Genomic DNA, 15,900 nt, shown 5'->3' with positions numbered 1-15,900 from the left:
ACTGCTGTCAAAACAACCTGGATTAGTCTCCAGTCATTAAAAGACGAGACAGAAGAAAATGGAACATGCCCATGTCTGTTCTGACTAAGTGAGTTTGCTTAATGACGGAGCACAACACTCTCGCTTTAAGTTAATTAAACCTTGTGAACTTAATGGCTAACAACCATGGTGGGATCATGTCCACCATCCAGCAATTATCCTACAACAAGTCATCAGCTTTTAAATCATTTTATTTTAAACTTAATTATTCAGATGGAGTTAGATGTAAGCAACAGTAGAGTAATGCAGTGCTTTCAGGGTATGTACCTGTGATGGTCTTAAACAGTCTGCATCAACTCTGGCCTGACAGCTTTGTTTCATCTGTGCTACAGTGCACTGCACAGCCGACTGAATATAGTATCTTGGGGCAAGAAAAAACTGTAGCTGAGGAGATGTAGCTGCCATAATTTATAAACCAATTACTTGAGCTGAACAACTGGCAGAGCTGCAACAAGTACAGACACATGTGCTCAGAGCAGGGAGGGGTATGTCAAAGCTCTCTAAAGCCGAAATCTTTGAAAATTTGGTAACAGCATTAGTATATAGTTCATCTTTGAACAACATAATACACTTTCTTAAGAGATTAGCCAGCTGTGTAAAAGTGACAAGAGAAAGGATACAGACACCTTTCTCTAGATTTCTTTTTTTACTTTTGCTCTCAGAACACTACTCAAAATGCAAACTTTATTCTTTCATCCAAAAGTTTGTTTGACAAAAATAAAATATTCAATCGCAGTGTAATGCAGACAAAAAATACAAGTTGTAAAGAGATACCAAAAGTCTTGTTTAATAAATGATTAAATAAATATTTATGTTAAGCAATTGTGTGTATAATTTCTTAATTACAACATTGCTGTATTTTATCAGATGGAGTAAAACCAGAGAATATCTATCCAAAGAAATATCTGCATCCTATATAAGCTGCACTGATTTCTAAAGATTGGCATCAGGCATAATATTTTGACATGCTCTATTTACCAATTTGCTGCTATCAACCAAACAATCCCTATGGGTGCCTTGCTCAGGGACCTGGGTATAAAATTTGGCATTTCTTACAGACAGTCACACATTTTTTACCAAGTGCACAGGAGTAGGGAATACATGGCTGGAGGTCAAATGTCTGAAGTGGTACGGGACTGTGAAAAGTTTGGACAGCACTGATGTATGGGGAAATGTTCTCAATCCCCACACACTTGCTACCCTCAACCATGAAAATCCTTACACCTTTAGCTTTGACGCAAGTCGTGAAGGTCAACACGTGTTATTGGGGTTGGCCGGTGCAATTAAAATCAATTAAAAGGAACATTAATTTAAGAGGAAGAGGGAGATAAATAATAGGGGATTATAGAGAAGGGGTGGGATTAAATAAATTGTACTTCCCACCCCCTTTCAATTAAAATCTGATTTTTCCCAGTCCCTCTCAATTAATATAATTTTCTTTTAATTTGCCTAATGGGCCTCTAAGACAACTCATCAAAATCCATGTGCAGCAACTAAAAATACAAGGCTACTCCTCTAGCTGCACATCATAACACTGCTGAAGTCAAAGCCTCTAAAAATGCCCACAAAAGGTCAAAACAGATCGACCCAGAGCACCCACAGTGTGAGCGTGGGCTCTAGCGGGAGCTTCAGTTTGGACGACTCATACTGAAACATAGATGACAAAGAACTATTTATTTCATAATTTATTTCATAAGCTCACTTTAGGAAGAACAGTGTCTCCTTTTTTTCTCAATCACGCAATCACCCATATATTTTCATGTAAAAAAGGTTAAGAGAAGCAAAAAAGTATGCATATACCCCCCTTGGTATACATGAATATTTGTGTTGGTGTCATTAACCTTCTAACCCCTATTTACCTTCTCAAATAGCCTAGTGCATTCTACATCTCAGTTTTTCTTTACTCTACAGAAACTCTTAAACACTGATCTCACTCAGGGCCTCTTTTTGTTGAAGCAATGGAGGACATTAATCCCTGTACTTGATGTTGAAGCCAAACCTTGAGGGCCTATAAGCTAGCATGTCACCTATCTACAAGGTGCTGTCATGTGTTGAATAGACGTACTGAATATGGTCATCAACTTGGCACAAAATCTGCCAGCTCTTGTTCCACATTTACACAAAGATAGATCATTTCAGAGATGTTAACTGCATTTATTCAAGAAAGGAGAACATATACTTGTCAAGTCTGCCCCAAATCCACATGTCTCATCAGCCTTTCCATATTTCTACCTCCATCACTCACGTTATTCTTTGTTTAGCTGATAAAACAGAGTTCAAACACATTCAACATGTTATGGGCTTACTCCCCGCACTCCAACACTGAGTGTGAAACAAGCAAAGGCAAGTGTTTGCATGTGTGTAGAGAAAGAGGTTTGCCAAGACAGAAGAATGCCACAAAGGGCAGATTAAAAAGAAAATGTTCAAAATGTTCAAATTTCATGTCCTAAATATCTTCTCTTTAACTAGTCAGTACATGCTGGTTTCACTAGTTACAGAGAGACAGCATGCTTTGCAAGTCAAAAACTTGTGTTCTGTTTGTTTGCACACATATGGGACAAAGATGGCTACAGTTTACATATCTATTTATTCAAGGATTGTCTGTGGATACTGCATTAGTAACATAATATGAGAAGGGACTAAAGTGGTAGTCTGCATGTTGACCGATTTACCACACCTATTGGCCGTCCTTGGACTCACACGATCAACTTTTCTACAGCAAACTAACAACCAATTATCTTGAATGATCTATACTAATAGAGGCAAATGCTTCCCTAACCAAAAGCATAAGGTCTCTGGAAAGTAATGTGTGCCTTCATCATTCATTGGAAGTGGAATAACCTATGCTGACAGGCTACAAGATTCCAGTGGAAATAATTTCTATCAGGTAGGAGCTGCAAAAAAAAGTGGATACAAACATTACATTACATTCCTTGAAATGAATCCACTCTTAGATGTTCATCATTATCATCAGCTTGCACAGTATCTGCTGTTCAGCCAGTCAAGTCTGAAGGTGTTCTTTTTTACCACCATTACTGCTGTCAATTGAAAATATTTTACATGTCTTGTTTGACCTTTATCATTGTTGCATCTGCAAACATTCAGTCCAGACAGAAAGCATGTAGTCCTTCAGCTCACAAAGTTGCGAGTTCATTTTTATAATGCATTTTTTTTCTCGCCGTTAACTCCACAGTATGTCTGTGCTTTTTCAACAAGTTCCCATCTAAAGTGAATACATTTGATAATACTGTATATTATTCCTGAATATCAGAAAAACACTGACTTAACTATACAAATACATGCATTTGCATAGCAGCAAGAAGCCAACTCTGTTAATTCTAATGCATTCCAAGCGCTAATTGTACATGATAACTGCTATAAACTATGTAACCATCTCTCTATTAATTCAAGGATCATCTGTCTGTCCATCTGTGTCTGATCATCAAAAGGCATAAGAATCTTGATGACTCTTCCACATGCCTAAAAACAGTCATGCCAATAAAGGGAGGATGAGTCAGTTGAAGCCTGAGATGCCGATAATGCACAAGTTTACGTAAATAATGTTCAGCTCAGCTGTTGCCATTAACATGTATTCATACCGATGTTGTCAGACAATGTTGAAATAATTGTTTTTATTAACTGTGCTCTCTGTCCTGTGGATCTGTTCTGTTTTTTTGCCAACTGAAAATGGGATCACAAAGCAAGCAACTCTCTTGTATGTTAAGGTGACAACACCAGGATGGGTAAGAATATGTTAGCATGGATGACACAAGTGCTGCCAGTAACGTGCAAGTGCCAATGTTCAAAATAGGCCTCAGTCTCTAGTCCTGGTCACTGCCATTTCACACCGCTGTGCTGTGGATGGTGACAGCAGCGTCATTCACACATGACAGCTGGCTGCTTGGCTTGTCGGAGATGGCAGAAAGCAAATGAAGGGGCCTGTGTCACTGCTGGTTTGTGCTACCACCAGCCTGGATAACAACATGCAGACTTTAAGTAAACAGTCTGTACATTTAAGAGGCATAAGAAAAAACATATTGTTACTAGTTAGTTCAACTAAAACGCAACTGTTCAAGTGCATGTAAACATTTCTCAAAGTTGGACTAAAATACCCAGATAATACAATTTGGAGTCAAGTGGTAACTTTATGTACACCCTCAGACCAGAGTGAACCTCAAACTAGCCAAGGGGCTCTGTGCATGTGCCACAGATGCCACTGCTGGCTAATACTAGAAGAAGCTGGTACACATAAGAATTAGACAACAGCAACAAAAACATGAGGAAATTCAGGACGGTACATCTTTGGACTGACAAGGAGACTGATTTTATGCTGTACCAGATTATAGAATTTTAGATTTTTAAATTGATGGATGGTAATATTGGCACTTGACATGCTGACAACAAGCTGCATGTGTACCAGAAAGCCTAACAAGCTAAAAGGGGGTGTTTTGCCTCCTAGCTGAGTGGAAGTGGACACATCATTCAATAAATGAATTCCCCACTAGCGCCTGTACATTGAGATAAGGACAGTAGTCCAATGGAATGGCTGTAGCTCGACTTAACTGTGCATGGAAACATACTGACTCAGAGGAGAAAAGTCTGAATCATAGCAGGGAGCTGCCTTCTACTTAGAAACAGATGAGTGCAAAGTTGACTAACGACTAAGTAAACCCATTATCATGACATCATCTTAAATGGTTATGTGATATACACTAGTATGTATGTTGGTATAGATGCAGATTACTACTGAGCAAAACCCCAATCCCTTGTTTAGACAAATATTGTTATTATCTGAAAATGCAACAGCGTTATCCAATGTAGCTGTGCACAGATCAACAATTAACATGATATAGAAAGGATAAAGTCTGAGAAAGGTTGCATAAAGCTTCTTACACACACAGCAAAGAAAACCTGTCCTGAACATCAAGTATTAAACAATACTGTGCAAAAGCCTTAGGCCACCATTAGATTTGTTGTTTTGTCAACGCTATAATGACCATATTGTGTAATTATTTATCAATCAGTTTTAATGGAACACATCCAGAAAACATGTATGCAGTTTTAAAATAACATCCAGAAAATAAACAACTTCTACAAGTTAGAGTGTGATCTACCCTCACACTTGAACAATAACCCTAATTAATTTCATTGACTTTTGTCCTACTACTGTATTTCATGTCAAGACAAAAGGTCTTTTGTGCCAGGTTTATTCAAGGCATCCTTGGGCATTACATACATGTGTTAAGCTCATTGACAGCCAATACTTATGACCAATGATCACAGAATTTGAGAAACATAAAAATAACAAAGCTGTTGGTGCCCTGAGACGTTCGCTCAGCAGTGTAGGTCAGCTGCACATCCCTGCAGGTACAGCAACTGTAACTTAAGTGTACAATATCACAACCTGTCCATATTGATTTTCACTCTTTGAGCAGTTGTAACTATGCATCAACGACCTCTGACTGTCATCAACTCTTAAGATAAAACAAAACGTGACGATGCAAATATGAAATCTAACATTTCTGAGAAAGAAAAACAATGGTACACCAGATGGAGAGTGATACTATGAGCAAATTGTGAACAGTTGTGTGCTGTATTTTTAAATAAGGCATTTTGACGTGTAGGTAAAATCAGTCATTTGCAGCCTTCTCAAATGCGATCAAAGCAGACACACAGAGCAAAGGAATTCCTTCTGATGAATACAAGACAGTCGTACGCATATGTCAAGACAGAATAAGAAATCCTCACAAATGCCTATTCCCCAATTACTGTCAATGCCCAGCTTTATTAGTAAAAAAAACATGGTTTATGGCACCAGTGCCATATGGTCAAAGGGCAGGGTTTATCCCAAAACAAGCTTAAATATGCACATTTCAAATTTACAAGGCAAATAAAGATGCACATGCAAAATGCCTAACAGATGCATTTACAAACTAAAGTGAGCCCAGAGTGAGTGGTCAAGGAGGAGCGGTGCAGTTGAGTATGTGTCTGTGCATGTGTGGGAACATAACTGCATACCTTCTTGGTACGCAAAGACGTTTCATTTCCACTCTACTGACCTTATCAACACTGGTATACATAGAGCAGAAACTAAACTCACTATTTGGTCAATTTTGGTCTTGTAAGCTTTCAATTTGTAGCCATAAAAACTCAGTCTTTTTTTGTACTTGTTTTTTGTTGACAGTGCATAAAGTTTCACAGGTCAAAGATTCTCTACTGCCAAGTGGCCCTGGGGTCTGATGACACAAGATAGAGGGGCAGGCTGACCAAAGTGTGTTACATTACATTACATTACATTATTACATGTCATTTAGCAGACACTTTTATCCAAAGCGACTTACAAGGGAATTGAGTTTTGAGTGTTGTCAGTTACAGGATAAACACAATCATTGTAGGAATTACTGAACATGCACTGCAAGTGTTAAGGTTTTTCTTTACTAATATTGTAGTCATAGAGGTAGTAGTGTGGTAATACTCCACTACTATTGTATGTTTGCCTTTGAAAAACTATCCTGGAGCATGAGTTCATAAATCCAATCTGGTAAGCATGATGGGGAAAAAATGACTTGGCATGAGCTGAAGAACTCATCCAGTGTTTCTGTGAACGCAAGCATTGAGGATTTGATCGCAAACTGCACCAGGGAGAAAAAAAAGGGGAAGCTGTGTAGCATGTTGGGAAGTTCAGGAATCTCAGGATATGACGCAGTATTTGCCCAGTCCTGGAGGGGAAGACGAATCCCTCAAGTCTAGACAGGGAAGGGAAAAGAATACAACTTTTTCTCTTATCCCTTTTAAAATTATGTAGACAAAATCAAGCTATTTGGTACTGTATTGCAAAGGTGGTCCCAAATTCAGCAGCTGTTTAATATCATTTGTTTAATTCCAGGTTATGCCAATATCACGAAAATTGATTAGTTAAACTCTGGAATTAAATGGAACTGGAAAACATGACACAAGAGCTTGCTACTGTTGTTCTCCTGGCTTTGCTCCCTCGTGACCCCAGGTGGTTATCTTAAATGAGAGCTTTCATGACTCTATGCAGTTTTCTCCTGTTAAGAAACTAAGTTTGTGCCAGCAATTAAAGTAGATGTGTATTGTTTTGTTTTTTTAACATTTAATACTTTCTTGCCTTTGCTCTTACCATAGTGCCTTATAATTTACATGGATGCTCCAGGCTTGGTTAGCTCAGGCTTACTTCTTGGTTTTGTTTCAGACAGATGACATAAGACAGGGATTCGGAGAACCTGACATTAGATCTACAGATAAAGGGTCTGAATGAATCGTGGTTCTCTGCTCACATCTAAAGAAGAATGAGGAGCCTTCAGGTAGAGATTCAGATACATTTAATTTCCTGAACTTTAATTCTGCCGCACAAACATTCAGACAGCCTGTGCCATGTGCATGTCCTAATGATATGTGGCAGAAATCAGATTATGGAAGGATGAAAAACATTCACCACTGACAAACCAGTTGAGTAAAAACATGACATAAGAATTAGTTTCCCAAAGACACAAATTCAAACACTTATGTCTTATACTTTAGACATATACAAATTACAAGGTTTTTTTTTAGTTTCCAAAATGTAGCTTATCCAAATATTTAAAGTCTGTAGCATATTTTATAAAGTGCACTCTAGTGCGTGTCTTGCACCTTGAATTGTTTACAATTAACTTGTTTTATGTTTATTCTAACTGTTCATTGTTTGTAATGCCTTTATGCAAATCTTCCTACCTGCCTGCAACCATGTTGTTTCAAAAAATGTAACGCATCATTCAAATAATGAAAATGATAGCAGTGAAGAGTGACCTGTGGCACAGCAAAACAAAAATTGAGAAATTTCCACAGGTTCATGGTCATCGATGGGGACATTCAAGCAGTGCACACTGGCACCCTTTGTAATGCACCTGCCAAGTTTGAATTCTGAACACACTATTTTATGGCAATGGGAATCAGTAATTTTTACTACTACAGTGGTGATAGGTTTTCATTATTACTGGGTGGTACCGAAAACTGCAATTTTTTTTTTTAGTGATAGGAATTTTTCATATACTGCAAGACCGGTATATGAAAAACAGAACATGCACAGCAAAACAATATGATCGATCTAGATTGTGGTAAAATTTTAAAGATGAACCGGGGAGTAGAAAATGAAGAACAAACATGTGTTTGGTTACTCAAATAATAATAATAAAGTGTGGATTGTCTGCAGTTTAAGCTGCAGACTAGAAACTCAGATTGTGTAGATGCTGTACGTAAAACTTCACAAATGTACTGTAAGACAAAGTGACTTTTCAAGCAGCTGCTTTCCGTAGAATCTTTACAAAGTCATAATAATTATGACAGCAAAGACAATAGAGTTAAAAAAAGAGAAAATATAATAATGTTAATAATAATGCTGAATAAACTTTTCTGAGTAAACTGAATTTTGGATCGGTGTTGTGGCCTACTGTAGCAAATATACTGCATAGTGAATGTGTGTGCGTGTGTGTGCACACACACGCACACACACACACACAACAGTGCATCAGAGTAATATAATGCTTATTAATTTTCATTTCAATCAAATTTTGGGGTTTTGCAGTTAAGATTAATGTATTTGTATTGACTGACTGGACTAAAAATGTTCAGATAATTTTAACACACCATTACTGTCATCTGTCACACACAAAATGTTCTCTACAATGCAATTAACTTCACCCCCATCAACTATCTGTGACAATCACATCAGGTGATTTAATCAGCTGGCCATTTGGAACATAAATGAACTGGGTGATAAATAATCTCACACCCCACTAAAATTATCTCAAAACACAGCAGGTTTAGACTTTGCACCTGTAAGGAGTGGTTAAAGATATTTCATCTCTAATACCAGAATGGCCTTTGGAATGGCCTGGTCTTTGCCCTCCCCCATCTGGGCATTTCATACCACTGACCTTTGCCTTGGTCTGGCCTACATTTTTGGTTTTATACACCAGAGAAAATGCAGGACTTTGACTGGCTTACACTTAGAACCCCACAGGTCAGATGGTAGCTGACAGTACGAGGTGAATTATCATAATCCTGACATTGCATTACATTACCACCCACTGTGTGACTTTGTCATGTTTTTACATTATCATTGTTGGATTGTTTATTTAATATCTATAGTCAATGCCAGAGGAAGGAGTGTGTGAGTCGTGTAAGATCACACACAAGGTACCAGCTTTTGAAAAAAGCATAACAAAACTGAGGCAATAAATCTCAAATAAGTAGCTAAACTAGGAATATTAATTTATGAACAAAATTATAATACAAACAAACCTCATCTACTACAGTATATCATGTGATCTGGAGTTGCAGGAAAGAAAAGCTATTAGTTTTGTGTTGGCTTTTTAATTGTCTTTATGTGTGTCATGATCACAATTTCTCTACTCCAGCTGTGCCCTGTTCCTATTTAAGTAGCTGACACATGGTGTTATTGTAGAGCTAACAGTGGGATCAGTTTAAATCATTCTAAAACAAATGCATAGCTTTTATTGAAAAGCGCATGTGTATTACTGTATAGAATGTGAACTGTTAAAGTGAAAAGGTAACCTCTTGTTTTTTGAGCCTGTCAAGATTGGGTGCCTTGAATCAACACAGTTATGGCAGAACCATATCCTGCAGGAGCTCCCGTCAGACGTGTTTTCGCTGAACAAACAGGAACCTACTGTGGTAAAATGGCACACCTCAAGGAGTGGTGGGACACGCACAATGCTGCACACAACACAGGCCTATATTTAGACATACAGGTGCATTTGACTTTTGGGAATGAACAACCAACTAAGCTGTTTTGTTAACAATTTAACAATTTGAAACGGGGCGAGGGACTCAAGACTGCAATGTCATATTTTAAAAGATGAGAACCATCCACACTAAAACCCCAACGCCAAATCAATTTGTACTGACTACTTATGGAATATAGGCACATTTTAAAGTCAAGCCAAACAAATATGTAGACCTGTCAATTATAAGAAATTGAGAAAATAATGTTAGAACTATTACTACCAAGCACAAGTTGACCTGACACATTCACAGTTGGTACATTTACATGAATAGTGTTATTCATTAAGCTGGACTACTGTCCTTGCCCCAGTATACAGGCACTAGAGGGGAATCAATTTATTGAATGAAATGGGTCTGGCTCCACTTTGATAAAGGTGGCAATATACCCCCTTTCAGCAACTTAAGTTAGCAGCAAGTGGTAAGCAAGTGATTAACACCACTCCGAGTCTGGATGTAGCCATGTTTTTCCATGCTGTCTTTTTATGTGTACCAGCCTCATTTATTATTTCCAGGTGGGAAGAAACTGTGGAGCATGTGCAGAACATCTCATCCAGTCCAATCAAATGCATACATGCAATAGTAATTAGACTGAAAATTGATTTAGTACAATTTCACTCAGGTGAACTTGTTTGAGTGTATTTTTTTTTTCTAACATCATGTAAACATACAACACAACCATCATTCATCAAACACACAGTATTACCATGTCTCCAGGGGTCCTTGGGCTCCACTGCTCCAGAAACGATGTCCTCATCTGAAGGAAATGTCACCTTTTTGCCACTTTGTTTGTGTTTATTGTCCCCTTCCTCCACTGAGGGGTATAGTCCAACCTGGTTTGTGGCAGAAGCCTCTGTGCTGCTCACCTGACTTACATCGGACAAGCTCTCTGCCAAGTTGGCAGGTGGGTCCTCCTGGGACGAGGGCTCCGAGTCTAAAGCATTGTCCAGCAATGATCTATTGTTTGACGATTCAGCCTCCAACACCCCAGTCTCATCCAGACTCAGGGCCACACCTATGTCCATGTCCCCACTATCGCCCCTTTCACCTACTACAACATTAATGTCTTTATCTTCCTTCATTTTTTCCACGCCAGTGTCACCGATGTGCTGCACATCGGAGAGGATGAAGCTGGTGGGATTTGCAATCACAGGAGTGTCTTTGGCAGTGTTCTTTCCATTTCCATTGACCTCGTCAATTTCCAGTGTATTTTGTACCTGGTGGTTATTCTCCTCCACTGCCTGAAGGTTGTCAGTGAGCTGTGGCATCACAAACGTTTCAGTGGCCTCTGTGGGAACAATAGTGTGCTTTTTTGTGTCACTATCCGTCATCAGTTCAGAGATCCGTGGGGTGACCCCTTCTGTGTTGCTGGTAGTGTTGCATTCATCGTCCACATTGCTTTTTGTCTTTACATTGCATACATCTAAACACTGCTCCTCGATATTCATGTTTTCATTTCCAGTAAAACTCAAGTCTTTAACTGTGCCAGACAGCCTAGAAAGTATGTTATAGGGGATACTGACTGACAAGCCTGACACTGATCTCTGACTCACAATACCAATAGTAGATGTGCACCCATACTGATGCTTAATTGACAAAATCGCATTCCAGTGCAATATGACACCTAAATTACTAATGGTTTATTCTATTGTGGTAAAATACACTAACACCAGTTCACCTGTGAGTTTGGTGCATACTTGTAATGCTGGCTACTTAAAGTGCAATAATACGCAAATATTACAACATAAAATGAGTGCCAAACAAAACGGTTTCAGAAATGATTCAGTTGCTGGACCAGGTAACTTTGTCCAACTATGACCCAATAAGGCAACCGGGTCCTATTATTACTCGATAAGGGGAACCGAGTCAAAGGCTGTCTGTTCGTCAGCACATTGTCGATAGTATTTAAAAGGACCAGTCAGTCAGCTGAAAACGATCAAGTGACTCAGGGTGCCTCCATTACGCTAGCAATGTAAGCGTACTGCCCTACACCAAACACCTATGCATTTGCATGAATTTGAGCGAGCTAATGTTAGCTAGCCTGCTAAAGTTGTTGGCCAACAATGACATTCAGGCCCGTGTGCGCTCGCATGTCTGTCGCATGTTTACCCTCGACAAGTCCATTCTCCTCCTGTGTGTAACGGGATGGGAAAAAAACAAATGTTTTCCGGCTCTTGTCTCACCCTCTGTGGTGCTGCTGCAGCTCAGCTCGCATCACAGCCTTCGACCAGCGGCAGCCAGAAAAAAACAGGCGTCACACTCCGAGCAATGGGCATGTTTCGGTAGCTAACGTTGACGCTAATGAAGCCGCGACGAAGATGGAGTTTTCGACACTAACAACACCAACTATTTAATGGTTATTCTCAGAATATTCCGAAGCGGTTGGATGTCGCAGGTCTCTCTGTCCCCGGTACAAGTCTGTTGAACCAGTTTTTCTTGTGGTGCCATTCGCTAGCTTGTTGAAGTCCAACAATTGTTTGTTCACACGTCTGACGTCAACACGTTGTTACCCACGGGGTGCGTTCAGCACGCGCACTGTTTCCATAGGTGTTACAGAGGGTTACAAAAACAGCGGCGCTCAGTTATTCAGAGGGAAAATTCAAACAGTACAGAGCGGCCGGTGCAGATAGAGACATTCGGTTCATGCAAATCTCCGTAACAGCACGTCTTACTCGTTTTCTCATTGTTTCTTAAAACATATGCAGCGGCGTCTGTGTGTGCTTTGATATTGTGCTTTAATATTGTAGCATTATTTTTGTTTACACATTGAACTGGAGAACATTGAATTAAAAAAAAACTTTTCTCGTGTAAAGTCAAAAAAATAAAATATAATTCGTATAAAACAATTTTGAATAAAGCGCAGATGAGCATCTTTAAGGTCGAGTGTGTAAGAATTAGGCATATCAAATGGTGAGACTGCAGACTGTAGCCTGGATTAGTCTGTGTGACGTCATCTGCTCAAATCGAACGAGCAAAAGTACATGTTGAGTAGGTTTGAAAATCTAAATCAAATAGACACTGGACAGATCCAGAGTGGAAACCATATTTCATTTAAACCTAAATATGTGACCTTTTGCAGGTGTGATATATGTAAACATATAGAACAGCAAATTTAGCACTATCACTCTCAGTAGTGGGACACATACTGCATGTCAACATTGATTCTCCTATGTTAGAAAGGCTTTTCAAAGTACTTTGCAGGCAGATAGTTCCAAGTATCTTGGGAGACCTTGTCAGTTTCTTTGTCAAATTGAGTTTGTCTGGTCTTCTGTCTCTTTATGTAACAGACTTTGGTTCTATTTGTTTGGGGTCATTGAGTCCCAATGTGACCAGGTGTTGCTCGTTGATCCTCCAGTAAAAGCTTTAAGCAATGACCACTTGCCCTCTTGTCAAGTTAAAATGGACAGCAAGACTATAGTAACCACTTGCATAAGATATTGAGCATGTTGAGATATGTACCTTTAGGCTGCCACAAGACATGTTGGGAAATGGCTGCATAAGTTCCTCAAACTCAAAAGCACTAGACAATTATAAAAAATGGCTTTAATGATAATTTTTAAAGATTCACATTCACAGTTAAAACTCTTGAGACTGAACGTCCTTAGCAATGCTGTCATCCTTAGACGCCTTGGTCTTCTTTGGCAGAAGGCTCGCCTGTATGTTTGGTATGACACCACCCTCTGAGATTGTGACCCCAGCCAGCAGTTTGTTGAGCTCCTCATCGTTTTTCACCGCCAACAAGATATGGCGTGGAGCGATGCGTTGCTTCTTGTTGTCACGACTGGCATTCCCTGCCAACTCCAGGATTTCAGCACAAAGATACTCCAGAACAGCCGCGAGGTAAACTGCAGAGCCACTGCCGACACGCTCAGCATAGTTGCCTTTCTTGAGCAGCCTGTGGATGCGACCCACTGGGAACGTGATCCCTGCTTTGGAGGACCTGGACACTGAGGTTTTGGGTTTTGGCACAACTTTCTTTCCACGGCCAGACATCTTTAACTCAAGAAGATAACACTGTCAAGAAAAGGAGATATTCAAAGTTTTTATCTTTCACATATAGTTATTCATTCATTCAAACAGCATTTGAGATGTCAAAATATGGGGTTGTGTAACAGCTTCTGCATACACATTTTAAAAAAAGCAACATTTAAACACTTTCTGCAGAAAACCTCTGATTAACACTCACCAGTACTCTGCAGTTTCTCTGACTGGAGAAAGGAGCCATGTGGTGAAAACTGCTTTTATACAAGTCATTTGGTAACGGGGTGATTGATGACACCTGGTATCTCCACTGCATGAAGCAAACTCAATCTCCAGTATCTGAATACACTGCAGTGTCTCCCAGACATGGTAATGAATAACACTGCATGTGGAGATGTTTCTCATCCATATTTATTTGAAGTACATTTCTTAATTTCTTCTCAAGTGCACAAAGGTCAAATGATCTAAAAATCAAACACCTGTGTGAGGTGTTCTTTCATTGACAGTGAACTTTTGTTATTGTAATTAGTGATTTGTAAGTACACAATCTGGTACAAAACATTGCAGAAGCAATCATCCTTTTTTTTATTTGAAAAGCAATAGATGTTTCTCAAAATACCACACAGTAAAAATTGTATTTATATGTTGCCACATTTGCAAGTAAATACTGACATTACAATTACATTAGTATATTGCATATCCCCAAACATGGGACAGACACATTCATGTATGTTTTCATCAACATGAGGTAGCTGCAGGTGAAAGTGGCAGCAGCAGGTGGCAGCACAGACCTCAGGTTTAATCTTTACAGTATGAGACATCTGTATGTATTGTCTTTCACTGATATGCTGAACAACTAATGACTCATCTCCTACCAGTGTGTACAAGTCTATATCACGTGTTTTATTCCATCAGTCACACACACACACACACAAAAATATAGATTACATATTTAAGTGACATTGGTGCGGTGGAGGGCCACACGGTGCTGTATGTGTATGTGAGAACTGATGATACAGATGAATTGCCCTTCTGAGACCAATACAGTTTTCTGAATCTGAAGCTGAATTATTTACTGCCTCAATGCAGCAAATGTGAATCTTAAAATATTATTATTAAAAAAAAAGAAATCTTACCATAGTCGTCTGAGCTGAATGGTTTCTATTTATAATCACTTTTCTGGTCTTGATGACATTCACCCACTCATTCACTCGCACTTTCTATGTGCACAAGGACACTTTGGCATGTAGACTTGCAGGGAATCGAACCCACAACCTTCAAGTTGAAAGAAAATTTAGCATATGCAATGACAATGTAGAGGTTCTGATGCTACACGTGACACAAATGATGACATGATAAGAGCTGTCACACAGCTAGGTTCTCTGTTTCAGTTTGCTCCAATGCAATGACACGTTGCTCTGTCATTGTCAGTATCCTCATTGCCAGATTTGACCGACAGTGCGAGATGGATGACAGAAAGAGAGAGAGAGAAGTGCTCTGAACTTCACATGAAGATATTATGGCAGAGGGCCAATGACAGAACTGGGGGAAGACAAATTAATCATGGACCTTCTCTGCAGGTTGTCCTTGGACAGATTGGATATGACTCACTTCAACCCCTCACCATCCTCCCAACACAAGGTGGGTCACACAGGAGCACACATCGCTGCAACCTGACTCTTGAGTATGAAGCCAGGGCACACACACACTGAGCTGATTTCTGATTAATGGGATTTATCTAAATCCTCGGCTGAGACAACATCAGGCTATAAGTCTGGAAGCAGTCGTTTTTCATCATACAGATTGTCATCATTGAGACAAACCATTTGTTTTTTTGTGACAGTCTCCTGAGAGTCTTCATCTGGATAATGCCCGTGGGTCCTCTGTATTTATTAGCAACTGTAGCCACTAACACTGGGATTTGCAGTCTGCTGCCGAGTAAGGAGAGGAGATGAAAGAGAGAGCAGAGGAAGCGGAGAAACGATCCAAACATACGATTAAAAACAGAGATTGAACGCAAAACCAGACACTGAAACTCCTAACAAGATCTCTTTAGGGCCTGTAGGAGAGATTATCACA

The 15,900-nt window shown here is 39.4% G+C and overlaps 2 protein-coding genes across 2 annotated transcripts in view; both read right to left on the bottom strand.

The window, feature by feature from the left end:
- The window catches only part of ppp1r37 (protein phosphatase 1, regulatory subunit 37), a 32,669-nt gene extending 20,333 nt beyond the window's left edge, over nt 1-12,336 (bottom strand). Inside the window, exon 1 of the mRNA XM_044031975.1 lies at nt 10,547-12,336. Coding sequence (XP_043887910.1) covers nt 10,547-11,288 — 742 coding nt within the window. The 5' untranslated portion in view covers nt 11,289-12,336. The remainder of the gene's footprint in view (nt 1-10,546) is intronic.
- A 1,032-nt stretch (nt 12,337-13,368) lies between these two features.
- On the bottom strand, nt 13,369-14,110 carry LOC122773841 (histone H2A-like). The gene is made up of 2 exons (XM_044032800.1): nt 14,027-14,110; nt 13,369-13,854 (listed from the first exon to the last, which is right to left on the bottom strand). The coding sequence occupies exons 1-2, from the start codon at nt 14,063-14,065 to the stop codon at nt 13,417-13,419; spliced, it is 477 nt and encodes a 158-aa protein (XP_043888735.1). The 5' UTR covers nt 14,066-14,110; the 3' UTR covers nt 13,369-13,416.
- Nucleotides 14,111-15,900: the final 1,790 nt, after the last annotated feature.

Source organism: Solea senegalensis, linkage group LG8 (genome assembly GCF_019176455.1).
Source record: "Solea senegalensis isolate Sse05_10M linkage group LG8, IFAPA_SoseM_1, whole genome shotgun sequence".
NCBI classification, from domain to species: domain Eukaryota; kingdom Metazoa; phylum Chordata; class Actinopteri; order Pleuronectiformes; family Soleidae; genus Solea; species Solea senegalensis.
This window is presented reverse-complemented; position numbering and strand designations above follow the sequence as displayed.

Coding starts and splice junctions, on each gene's coding strand:
- LOC122773841 (XM_044032800.1), bottom strand. CDS start 14,065: ATGGCTCCTTTCTCCAGTCAGAGAAACTGCAGAGTACTG. Junction 13,855..14,026: donor AGAGAAACTGCAGAGTACTG/GTGAGTGTTAAT, acceptor TTTTCTTGACAG/TGTTATCTTCTTGAGTTAAA.